Source organism: Coregonus lavaretus, assembly GCF_964263955.1.
Source record: "Coregonus lavaretus genome assembly, contig: SUPER_35_unloc_2, whole genome shotgun sequence".
NCBI lineage: Eukaryota > Metazoa > Chordata > Actinopteri > Salmoniformes > Salmonidae > Coregonus > Coregonus lavaretus.
Window position 1 is genome coordinate 942,698 of NW_028167180.1, and position 13,345 is coordinate 956,042.

Here is a 13,345-nt window from a genome sequence, read left to right on the forward strand (position 1 = left end):
ATGCATTCACAGTGGCATTCAGAGCCTCATCAGGAAATGAATGGCAGTACCTTTCAAACATGTCTGCTTGCAGTAAGGTAGCACTCACAAGTTGGCCAGAGAAAGAGAACCTTTCTTTGGTGTGATCCAGGATGGTGTTGCAGACCTCTTCAGACAGCCTCTGCTTCTCCTCTTCTCTCAAAGCTGTTCTGGGTCTTTTGGCTCCTGTTGCTTCTTGCAGCTGCTGTTGAGAGGAGTCCCTGAAGGCAAACAGACCAATGTGTTTGTTGGCTTTGTACAGTATTGTTGTCTATGTGATGCACAGGTATATGCAATGTATCCATGTATAGTACAAATACTTAAGTTCCACTTAAAATGGGCAGGGATGCATAAAGTCTTTAGTGTTTAAGTTAGCCTTTGTGTCTCACATAGCCTGGATGTTCAGCACAGTATACAGTGGTGCTCATAAGCTTATGATCCCATGCTAAAGTTGACTAAAAAGAGGAATAAAAAAGAAAAGAAAATTGGTGTCCTTAAAGGTTGGATTTTCCAACTTTTTTAATTAAGTCATTAAGATCAATTTATTTTTTTATTCCTCTTTTTAGTCAACTTTAGAATGTGTTCATACACTTATGAGCACCACTGTACAGTACACATAGTATATAAAATAAGATAGATTACACCACTGGCCATATATAATGAGAATAATGTAATTTCAAACACAAATGCAGTCTCCTTTCATGCATACATTTTCAAATAAAGGTCTGCTTTGAGAAAGATCGAATGATATTGTTTAATCTTACCTTATGGCCTGCACACTGCTTGTGAAGCTGTCGAGGGCACGTTTGATAAAGACAGCATCGATGTCCTTCTTCTGTAGCTTCTGGTACAGAATGTCGACGTGGGGCATGATTTTGTGAAAAAGCCGCAGGAAAAAAATAAAATCTTCATCATGTAGCATCCTCACGTAGCCAGATGCCTCTCTCACGGTGGGCTGGTCAAATGAACCCAATGAACCCGTCCGAATTGCTTCAAAACATTCTATGAGGTCGTCTCGATTCTCGTAGACAGTGTTCACGACTCTGCTTAGTAGAAACCTGTTGAATTATTAAATATGGTCTGGGAGGTCCTAATTGTTTCGTTGCCAATTTATCTTGATTTGTTCGCCGACAAAAAGGAACTTCTTTCAAAGAGACAATCGAGTTGCACTGAAGGCTAGCCATTTTGACAGTAGTAGTGAATTGATTGATGAGGCTACCCGCTCTTTTCTTAGTTACGTTCATAGTTATGTTACGTATGACGAAAGCGCGTAAGTGCAAGCCCTCAGAAACCCATAGAGATTGTATTGAAAGCTCTGATATTTGAAAAAAATTGATTTTACATTAGAGGCTATGAGAGACTTCTGGGCGATTTTCAACCTGACTGAAATCGCCCCAAAACGGGCGGGGACATTTGAAGCACGACTTTAGCCTGATTGGACATTTAGTGGCAGATCAGACGTCTAGATTAGAACACTGATAACTACTGTTGCCGTGATATAATTGATTAGAAAAAAAATCCCTTCCTTTTCCCGTTTGGCAGTGCGTCGCCCATATCGCCCTAATGAACACACCGCCCCTGGTTTGTAGTACCTAATAAAGTAGGTCTTGTCTGCTACGTGAGCTAAAGGACTGCATACTCATCAACACTGCACATGAATCAGAGCAAATAACTACTGTCTGGCTTGACTTCCTCCACCCACTGCAAGGCCAACAGTATGGCCATCTGCTCCGCCATATATACAGCCAGATGATCTGTAATACATTTCCTGACTTCCACCCCACATTCCTGCACTACAAATGCTAACCCAGTACGTTCTGTCTTTGGATCTTTCACCATATTGCTTAAACCTGTCCACTCCTCTCAGATCTCCACCAGTGACTATAGGAAGGGGGTAGTTAGGGGTTGTTTCTGGACAGGGCCTCTGCTGTTTCTACTAGAACCCTTCCTCTATATGCAAGGCTCTTCTGATTAGCGTTGTTACTGTAAGTATCATCATTGGGAATTACCAGCTTTAATAAACTGTCATGATTATTTGTTATTTAAAGAAAATGTCCTCATTGAATAAAACAAAAAATTACATTGAATGTAATATATTGTATCTGGCATTTGTCTTAAATGTTCATTATATAATGTTTACTGTTGACATAAATGGAAACTACCACAGACACAGCAGAGCCAGGTTAAATGTCATAGAGCTTTATGTAAGCTATATAATATACGTCTATAGAAGTCAATGGGTCTACAGTTATAGACTATAACATTAGAATGACAACAGTGTAAGCTGTATGTGGCTGTATTCCATACAATGCAATACAAATCCATTGTAAATACAATTCAATTCAATATGACTAATCTTCGAACGCTAGCACAGCAAAGTTTCAGATTTTCATTGTATACTGCAGGTATCTTTAACAGCTTTTCCCACCTTCATCCACACGTCTGCAATAGCTTCCCCGCTATCTCCACTCATTTCCACCATGTTTTCCGCACTGGTTTCCCCGCTTTCTCCTGAGCCTTTTGTTCCATTTCCTTCAGTTGCTCCTCATGTCTGCGTTTTTGCTCTTCATACTCTCTCAGGATCCTCTCATTCTCCTCTTTAAGCTTTTTCTCCCGAGCGTCTTGTTTAATTTTTTCCATCTTCAGTTTCTTCTTCTCTCTGCGTATCTTCTCTTCTTCCTTTCTCAGGATTCTGTTCTTCTTCTCCTCAATCTCTCTCTCAGCTTCCTGGAACATCTCAGTGGTGTAGTGGCTTCCTCCATTCATCATGACCATATTGTTTATCTTCTCAAGCAGCTCAGTGACCTGGGAGCGATTCTTATCATTGTTTTTAAAGACATGATATCCTCCATTGCATTGAGAAAGTAAACTTTCCAGACCTGGATTTTCAAGCAGGAAGTCTTCAATTGTTACATCATCATCATCAAGAAGGTCTCCATGTGTGAAGAGAACCATGGTGTATTTCGATGCTTCACCACCAAAGAATTTCTGAATCATCTCCACAGTTTTCTGCTCCTCTTCAGTGAATCTTCCCAGCTGTAACACAACCAGGAACACATGGGGACCAGGAGCAGAGAGAGAGACGCACAGAGCGATCTTTCTCAGTCCCTCCTCATTGGACAATGTAGTATCAAACAAACCTGGGGTGTCGATTACAGCTACACTTTGCTTACCCACGTTCCCTCTTGTCTTTTTACATTCTTTTGTCAGAGAAATAGAGGAAAACTTTGATCGGAAAGCTTTTCTCCCCACAATGGTGTTTCCAGCTGCACTTTTCCCTGCTCCAGTCTTCCCGACCAGAACAATCCGGACCTCCTCCTTTTGTGTCTGCTTTTGGAGTCCTGTTGGATTAAATGGACACGGCTGTTACCTTTTAAAGAAGTCTAGTCTTCATGTACCACATGTTAGCACACTGTGAGGAATGACTACATTTTTTAAGTTTCACACATCTTAACACAAAGCAGTACTTCATGGTCTGCACAAAATAATATGTGAGCATCGCCTGTACAGATGTAGGATCTTAATTTGAGCCAGTTTGCTACAGCAGGAAAATAATCCTGCAGCAACAGGAATTGTGAATTATTATGTGGATTTTAATTAATGGACATTTTTGTAGGGATTGATAAATTTTTCAATAGGGCAAATCAAGTCTGAACTTTCAAAGTGGAAATTACTAACTTTAGAAGCCTTTTTTAAAACTCAAATACACAACAAGTTTCAATTTCCTGTAGTGCAGGAAAAAATGTCAGCAACGACAGAGTGATCAAATTAAGATCCTACATATGTATGTTCTAATCTTTTTTTCTGTCATAACATTTGTTTTGCTAAATTGACTACCATCATATACCAACAAAACTCTTTGTGTTACTTTTATTTTTAAAAAGGCCACAGTACAGAAATAAATGTCTAATCCATGTGTTCCTTTTTAGAATCATTACAGCAAGTGAGAAAGAGAACGAAAGAGAGAGCGAGAGAGAGAGCGAGAGAGAGAGCGAGAGAGAGAGAGAGCGAGAGAGAGAGCGAGAGAGAGAGCGAGAGCGAGAGAGAGAGAGAGAGAGAGAGAGAGAGAGAGAGAGAGAGAGAGAGAGAGAGAGAGAGAGAGAGAGAGAGAGAGAGAGAGAGAGAGAGAGAGAGAGAGAGAGAGAGAGAGAGAGAGAGAGAGAGAGAGAGAGAGAGAGAGAGAGAGAGAGAGAGAGAGAGAGAGAGAGAGAGAGAGAGAGAGAGAGAGAGAGAGAGAGAGAGAGAGAGACGAGTGCTCTTAAACAGTGATGTACAATCAGTGCATAGGCTACTAGCATAAATATAAAAGTATGTAGTGTATGAATGTACATTTTTTTTAAATAAATAGAACTATAATCTCTAGTCCCAAATAAAGTGTTACCTAAAGTATTATTAAAACATATGTTTAAAAAAAAAAAGAGATACTCCAATAACTTGTATATTATAATGTAACTAATCCGGCTAAATAAAAGCAGTGGGGTAACATGAAAATAATGTTCTCATTATTATATTTTTAGAGTACATGAAGTTAAAGGAAAAAGCACATAGGAAGAAACATCACCAATACTCTTCTATTCCAAGTAATTAACCTGAATTTGCATCTCTGTACACTAAAGGTTACTCACCAGAATAAGATGCTTTGCGTTTCATGTTTGTAGTAGTAGTAGTAGTAGTAGTAGTAGTTGTTTCTATACTCCTGTAAGGATAGTAAAGAGTTACATTATAGTAGTAGTAGTAATAGTAATAGTAATAGTAGTAGTAGTAGTAGTAGTAGTAGTAGTAGTAGTAGTAGTAGTAGTAGTAGTAGTAGTAGTAGTTCCTATGGTCCTGTAAGGATACTAAAGAGCTACACTGTGAGAGTGACTCTGCCCACTTGTTTTGTATAGGATCTCTCAGGTGCTCACCCCCTGACACACCCATAGGTGTTCTCTTCGCTGTCAAACAATGACTGAAATCCTTTCCCACTGGTTATGACTGAAATACAATACACAATTTTTTGCCTGGTCTAACCATTGGAGAACCTCTCACATATAACGATTCAGTCAAGCCAAATCATAATAAACTAGTAATCAGCAGTATGACTGGACGATAATGGCCTATTTGAGGCTGAATATATTCAACATGTTTGAACAATTTTGGGACACCGTAAGTGCCCGTAGAGTGCCCGGGAGTCCGTGAGAGCAATCACCCGCACATTGCGTATGTGCTTACACTTTACGGGGCTGTGGCATTACGTTTTATTCAGGGTTTGCTCTGATTTCCTACGATTTGGGCAAATGCGCCGGGATCTGATCTGGAGCCAAAGGTTGCGCATTTGAATCTCATCACGGACAATTGCGCATTTTAGCTAATTAGCAACTTTTAAACAACTTACTACTTTTTAGCTACTTTGCAACTACTTAGCATGTTAGCTAACCCTTCCCCTAACTCTAACCTTAACCCTTTAACCTAACTCCTGAACTTAACCCTAACCTTAACCCTAACCCCTTGCCTAGCTAATGTTAGCCACCTAGCCACCTAGCTAGAATTCATAAAATATAATACATTTTGCAAATGTATACAATATAATACGAAATGGGTGATGGACATCCACAAATTAATACATAGCATACGAAACGTAACATATCATACTAAATGGAGTCTCTCGGATTACAATACAAAATAATACGAAATGCTCTGAGACCAGGTTGCAGCTTTGGGTTTTGGCCTCACAATGTGAATAAAATAGTACTAATGACAATACTGATAATACTACTAATAATAACACCTTTATTTGTAAAGCAATTTTCATACACTTCAAAATGAAAAGCTCAAAGCAAAGAATAACAAGATGAAAGATAAGTAGGCCTAAATGTATGCCACTATTAGTGTAATGAATCTACAGCAGCATAGTCTGAAGTGGCTGTTTCCTCTAAGTCACGTGGTTTTATAGAACATGTGTCTTTGCATTACTTCCTGCCCCCCGACACACAACATTTGTGTTGATTCATACTAAATTATTGTTTACTTATCTTTACTGTTGATGTCTACCTCTATCTTATCTTAAAAACAATATAAAACAGAATATTGCAGAATGGATGATTGATTGGTTTATATTTCTGCCAGTGCAGATCAGCTATCAGGCTGGTCTAGAAACCTGCTTCCAACTACTGACTGTTTCTGTCTGGGCTAACAGTCTGGTGGCATGATGGATCACTTTCTATCAGACTCACATTCTGGGAATGAACAAAACCTTCCCACCCCTCACTATCTCTTTAAGTGTTAGTCACCTGACTGCAAAGAAAATATGGTTTTGGTTTTGACACATAACCTAGTTCACTATCTGTGCTGTATAATTAAAGGTGGACTGATTTCCAACCCCTGATAACGGAATCCTTCTCTTTTAGAGTTAGTCACATGATTGCAAAGAAAAGGCATCATTGCACTTTGGTTCCCACTCTAGGTTGGCTAGACACTACCCTTAGGCACAGATCTAGGATCAGTTTACTTAACATGAATCACAACCTAAACCATTTGGGGACAAAATGCAATTTATTTTTATTTAACCTTTATTTACCAGGAAAACACCTTTGAGGTGAGAAACCTATTTTATGAGGAAGACTTGGCAAGAGGTCAGTAGGAAGTAGTCAGCACGAGCACAATAAATACAATACATTATAAAAATCATTATTTAACCGTCTCCTCTCCTTCATCTACACTGATTGCAGTGGATTTAACAAGTGACATCAATAAGGGATCATAGCTTTCACCTGGATTTACCTGGGAGAGAAAGAGAAACAGTGAGCCCTAGAGCTTTTTACATTTCGGAATCACGAGTGGCGCAGCGGTCAAAGGCACTGCATCTCAGTGCTAGATGCGTCATAATAGACCCTGGTTCGATTCCAGGCTATATCCCAACCGGATTTTGTGATAGGGCAGCACACAATCTGGGTTAGAGTTTGGCCGGGACAGTCATTGTAAATAAGAATTTGTTCTTAACTGGGTAGATAAATAAAAAGTCTAGCCAGTCTCCAGATCTCAACCCCATAGAAAATCTTTGGAGGGAGTTGAAAGTCTGTGTTGCCCAGCGACAGCCCCAAAACATCACTGCTCTAGAGGAGATCTGCATGGAGGAATGGGCCAAAATACCAGCAACAGTGTGTGAAAACCTTGTGAAGACTTACAGAAAACTTTTGACCTGTGTCATTGCCAACAAAGGGTATATAACAAAGTATTGAGAAACTTTTGTTATTGACCAAATACTTATTTTCCACCATAATTGACGTGTACCTATGATGAAAATTACAGGCCTCTCTCATCTTTTTAAGTGGGAGAACTTGCACAATTGGTGGCTGACTAAATACTTTTTTTTCCCCACTGTACTTTGAGTTTCTCTCTATGATCAGAATTCCTGTAAAACTGCAGACATTGATGCTTGGACTGACTGCCCCTGGTATTGTTGTATCAGGTTACTACCACAGTGACAGTATAATCATCTATCACCAACTACATGCATTTTACCAGTATGATCTCATATCCTCTGCTGTTAACAACTGTGCTGGTGAAACTCACACAACAGCCACCAATAATAATCACACTGATTCTTTATCAGATTTGTATGTTTATATTGATATATCATTACATATATATTTTTTTACAAATTCACAAAATCCCCCTCTCAAAACTACAATTTCACAAAATGCACCAGTATTGCATTGGTCCATTATTGAATGATACAGTATGTCTTGCTTTTTAAATTACATTTAGCATCTTTCTGGTAAAACCCAACACCCATTCTCTAAAACAAGAGAGAATGCTCTTAAGACTCTTCATATTCCAAAACAAAGTCAACCAGATGTGTATAATTGAAGCATTCATTTGATTTGACCCTCTCATATGAGGGAAATGTTAGTATTTTCCAACCATCCTCTTTCCCCTCATTATTAGGTTTATGATGACATACATGGTTCCTCCTGCTGCTACTGTAAGAAGCAAGCCCTTCCCAGCTATGCTATCCTTCACCATTTCCCAAAGTGTCTCACCTGTCTTACTGGCTAGCACTGCTGATTCCTCCAGAGGAGGACATGTTTTCATCTTGTATATGACTACTACTGTCATCAGCACTGCTGCAAATATGATAACTGCTTTTTTCCATGACCAGCTATTCTTGTTTTTCATTCGGGTTTCTATTTTCTCTAAAAGCTCTTTGACCTGGTTGTTGTTGCCGGTGTCATGATTTCTGAACACATGGTATCCACCCCCGCATTTCTTAACCAGCCTCTGCAGATTCCTATCCTCTCTGATAAACTGATCTATAGTTGTTTCTGTCAGTTTCTCCCCATAAGTGAAGAGCACCATTGTGTCTCTGTCTATGTTGGCAGGTAAAAGCTTATTTAGATCCTCCGTAACTCTCCTCTCTTGCTCTGTGAATCGGCCCAGCTGAACGACCAGTAGGAAGGTGTATGGACCTGGTGCACATAGAGACAAAGCCCTCTCTATCTCCTCTCTCACTTCCTCCTCAGAGAGGTCACTGTTGAACAGACCTGGAGTGTCCACCACCGTCACTCTCCTCCCACACACCTCTCTCTCTCTGCTCTCACTCTTCAGGGTCAGTGACTTGGGACTGATTCTGGAATCAAACAGCTTTTGGCCCATGATGGTGTTCCCTGCTGCACTCTTCCCCACTCCACTCAGACCGACCAACACCAGTCTCAGATCATTGCTGATGTTATCTTCTGAAACTAATAATAAGTAGATGAGTGGCGCAGTGGTCTAAGGCTCTGCATCGCAGTGCTAGCTGTGCCACTAGAGATCCTGGTTCGAATCCAGGCTCTGTCGTAGCCGGCCGTGACCGGGAGACCCATGGGGCGGCGCACAATTGGCCCAGCGTCGTCCAGGGTAGGGGAGGGAATGGCCGGCAGGGATGTTGGTAGAGCATGGCGTTTGCAACGCCAGGGTTGTGGGTTTGATTCCCGCAGGGGGCCAGTATGAAAAAACCAACAACAAAAAAGATACAAAATGAAAAACATGAAGTAAAAAAATAATAAAAAATAAAATAAAATAAAAAATATGTATGCACTCACTAACTGTAAGTCGCTCTGGATAAGAGCGTCTGCTAAATGACTTAAATGTAAGAGTTGTTATAGATGTGAGCAGTATGCAATAGGTAAGTGATGGGAAAGATGTAGAAGAAACAAACAATTGTTCTATGTGCTATTGTGAATACTATATCTGGTACAGCAGCCTGTTTAAAGGGCTATTCCGCCAGAATTAACATTTGGGATGATATTATGAAGTATTTAGTGATGTCCTACACATTTTCAGTATCATTTTATGATTTTGTGTCTTTTGACTGTTTAGTGAAGATCAAAATGGGAAACTGCTGCTCAATGACGTAGGATCCCTGAGATGACTAATAAACCAATTATGGACATAATTCATAATAATTCAATAATTAATGTATAGATTTCTTTAAAAAAACTTCTGAATAGCAAAATATCAATGTTTATTCTGAATTGCATTAGAACATTTGACAACTTGCACAATACTACAATACATTGTGTTTGGTTTAAATCATTAGGTCATTTCAAAACTGCATTTGTTAGGTGCAATTATTAATCAATAGCAAACTAATCAAGACAAAAGCAAAGTTAACTAATAACCACTAAGTCTACTAATAAGTGGCATTTAAAACGTATAAGAACAACAATTACTTGAGCAATTTGTTTATAGGGTTGGAGTCGAGGGAAAACAAGTTTTGTTTTCTCACAACGTGGATAACTGCCAAGAGATTGCGTAAGGGTGACTCTGGGGCGGCGTTCCTTCCAGTATAAAAGCAACATTGAGGAAGGTAGTGACAGACCTACTGTCTTACACACCTGATAGATCTACTCATCTACACTCCAAAACCTGAACATGAACAGTAGAGCTGGTAAGTAACCTGTATAATCTACTTTATGTAGCCTTAAAAAGGGATATGGGGCCACATTCATATTCTTCACTTTGATTGAGCGCTTGCATGTCTTCTGTTTGATTCCGAGTTATACCTGGTACATTGTGTTGTCTTTATACAGTACCTATTCTGGTAATGGGAAAATGTGTGGTTTACATTTTTGGTTAATTGACAATAGCATATTTTAAAATAGAATATGATGTTGAAGGGGTCGGGTTAGAATATAAAAGGCAACATTTTCTGTGAGCACTGAGGGTTTGTGAGAAGGTGATGATTATTTACGCAGATTTAAAGAGTGTGAAAATCCATTGCGCCCAATGCAATAACGCTAGCTGTTTAAATCCACATTTGATTATTGAAAATGTTTCTTTAAAAAAATGAATTAATAATGTTCATATTTCCAGGAAAGGGGGATGTGATTTTTTGCTGTGTGTCTTTTTACCTAGGTTACTAAGAGTTGTTTTGAAGCCACGCATATACACATATGATTTTTAACCTGAATTTCATGCAGTTCATGTTGCATGTACACATACATGATTGATTGATTAATTTGAAAGTCATGGTAACTTTGCTCACAGTTTATATTCTACAGTCCATAAATACTAGTCCTCAAGAAGAAACATGAAACTGGAAAATGCAGCTCTAGATGTCTTAACAGGAAGAACATGAAGAACGTCTTTAAACTGTAACAACAGTGTCCTTGTAATCCAACAGAACTCAGACAAAACGATGAGCTCCGCATTGTTCTGGTTGGGAAGACTGGAGTTGGGAAGAGTGCAGTTGGAAACACCATCCTGGGGAGAGATGCTTTTGTGTCTAAGCTGTCCCCTTCCTCTGTGACATCAGAATGTGTAAAAGAAAGAGGGAAGGTGGATGAGCAATGGGTTGCTGTTATCGACACTCCAGGTGTGTTTGACACTAAGTTAACAAGAGAGGAAGCATTGAGAGAGATCAAATCTTGCATCTGTCTCTCTGCTCCTGGTCCCCATGTGTTCCTGATAGTGCTCCAGATGGGTCGATTCACAGAAGAAGAGAAAGAAACAGTGGAGATCATCCAGACAACCTTCGGAAAACAGGCAGCAAACTATACAATGGTGCTCTTCACTCATGGAGATCAGCTGGGGGATACATCAATTGAAGGCTATATGCGTGAGAGTCCAGAGCTACAGCATTTGGTAGCCAAATGTAATAACATGTATCATGTCTTCAACAACAAAGATCAGAATCCCTCCCAGGTCACTGAGCTGCTTGAGAAGATGAACAAGATGGTGAAGATGAATGGAGGAAGCCATTACACCACTGAGATGTTCCAGGAGGCTGAGAGAGCGATTGAAGAGGAGAAGAACAGGATCCTGAGAGAGAATAGAGAGGAGTTACGCTGTGAGATAGCAGCACTACAGCTTCAATATACAGGAGAAGAATTGGAGAGACAAATAGCACACCTAAGGAAAGAACATGAGATAAAAGCTAGACAAAGAGCTGAGATGATAAACAGTTTCATTAAAGGTAACCTTTTTGTCCTCGGAGCTGTTGGAGCTGTTGGAGCTGTTGGAGCTGTTGGAGCTGCAGCATATTTTGGAGGACCTCAGGCAGCAAAGGAAGTAACACAAGTACTCATTTCAAATAAATGCCCCATACAATGAGAGTGAGGAACCTAACTCTACCGTTTACTGTACAGTTCAATGTTTAGGTCTGTATTTTATAGGTTTAGAGTTCAGATGTGTGACCTTTTGTTCTAATGTTGTGACCTGATTTCTCTCTTGTGGTTTGCTGTCTCTTTTCCATGTACAATACCATTAAACATCAGACACTAATCCCATGCGGATGTTGTTTATATGGTATTAGTTAATCTATTCAATGGTCTGGGAAATTATTAAATAAAGATTAATTAATTAACTAAATTTAATAATTTATTTATTAATTTATTAATTTATTATTTTTCTTTTCAAAAAATAACTGATGTTTTGCATTCTTTTTATGCCTGTATGTTGGATAAATAATGGTATAATGTACTGTAGGGGTGTATTGCGGTTTGGGGGTCACAGTTCGCTTCAGTTTTGGTACAGCTGGAAAATGAAATCCCAACAGTAACTGTAGTAAAAAAAAAAAAAGGTCTAAACTAACCCAGGAATAGATCATGAGCCATATAATGTAGGGCTTTATATAACAGGTTATATCTTTTGCCTAATTCCATTTCTCTAATTTTGTTTCTCCAGTTTTCCGATTTTTCCGTGTTTTTTAGGTTTTCACTCTCAAAGTCACACTTTTGTTAGTAAAACAACAAAAGGTGAGGTTTTAAGTCCACAACAATGCGTAAACCACATCAGGAGACCATTTGTAACATCTGGTAAAAATCTAAGACATTTTCATTTTTGGGTGTAGATACCCTTTAATTTAGGTGGGCAAGAGCCTTGCTTGGTTAGCAGTGTTTCTGTAGCACGTGATTGCAGAGTTTGCCGAAAAAATCACCACTGAAGCAAATAATGATATCATTCTTCCAGGTATACATAGACTACTTTGTAATTAATATTTAATTGATTTTAGGAAAAGCTTTCTATCTACCAGAAGACAGTTGTCATTAGCATCATCACTAACGGATATAGTGGCAGACAAAGGCAGGTGCATTCCCGAATTGTTGCATTTTCCGGAACTGGAAGGAAAATACGAGTCACTTCATATATTATTATCATCTTCGGCAAATTAAATAATGTTCTAATAAATTCAATACATTTAGGTGACTTCTACTGGGAAGCCAAAATGTTCCCAAACTGGAGATTTAAACAATAGAGAATCCTCCAATTCTGGTTTATCGACCCCACCACTCGCCATCGTATATACCTAGTTCCCGGCTACGCCTCACAAAGGATAGTTTAAAATGGAGCCAATTAAGATTAGAATGTTGATTACGTGTGCATAAGCTCTAGTTGTTTTAACAGAATAGCCAACAATGTTTTTTAGCTCAGATTTACTCTGAGCTCTACAACGCAGTGTATCATAGCCTACAGGTCTAGTGGTTTTATTTGTATATTCTGTATATATATTTGTTTATGTATTCATTCGGATTAACAGTGCTGACCAAACCGAGGTCCTGTACTGAATAGTTCGTTAAGAAAATGTGTACCATTACACCCCTACAATACTGTGTAAGTGTGTATAACATAGCAATTATGAATCCATAATAACAACATTAATCAAATCAATCACCCATTAGTAGTTGATAGAAAGGAGTAGTGCTTTTGAATTTATCTTCCTGGAGGGTAATTAATAAAGTTATTTAAATTATTTGTCTTTAAATCTTCCCTCGCATATTTCACACACGTCTACTTATGTGTATGTCTTTCTCTCAGGAACTGGAATGGTCCATGATCTGAGACTGGTGTTGGTTGGTCTGGACAG

At 39.0% G+C, this 13,345-nt stretch overlaps 2 protein-coding genes across 2 annotated transcripts in view; one reads left to right on the forward strand and one right to left on the reverse strand.

The window, feature by feature from the left end:
* Positions 1-2,478: 2,478 nt before the first annotated feature.
* Positions 2,479-13,345, reverse strand: part of LOC311110252 (GTPase IMAP family member 9-like) — a gene marked incomplete at its 3' end in the record, with an annotated part of 49,388 nt that continues 38,521 nt past the window's right edge. The window contains exon 3 of the mRNA XM_084188786.1: positions 2,479-3,078. Within this exon, the coding sequence (XP_084044912.1) occupies positions 2,488-3,078 (591 nt within the window). The remainder of the gene's footprint in view (positions 3,079-13,345) is intronic.
* On the forward strand, positions 9,913-13,320 carry LOC311110187 (GTPase IMAP family member 9-like; the record flags this gene model as incomplete). Its single annotated transcript, XM_084188739.1, has 3 exons — positions 9,913-9,928; positions 10,664-11,550; positions 13,297-13,320. 3 exons carry the CDS (start codon positions 9,913-9,915, stop codon positions 13,318-13,320), a joined length of 927 nt encoding a protein of 308 aa, XP_084044865.1.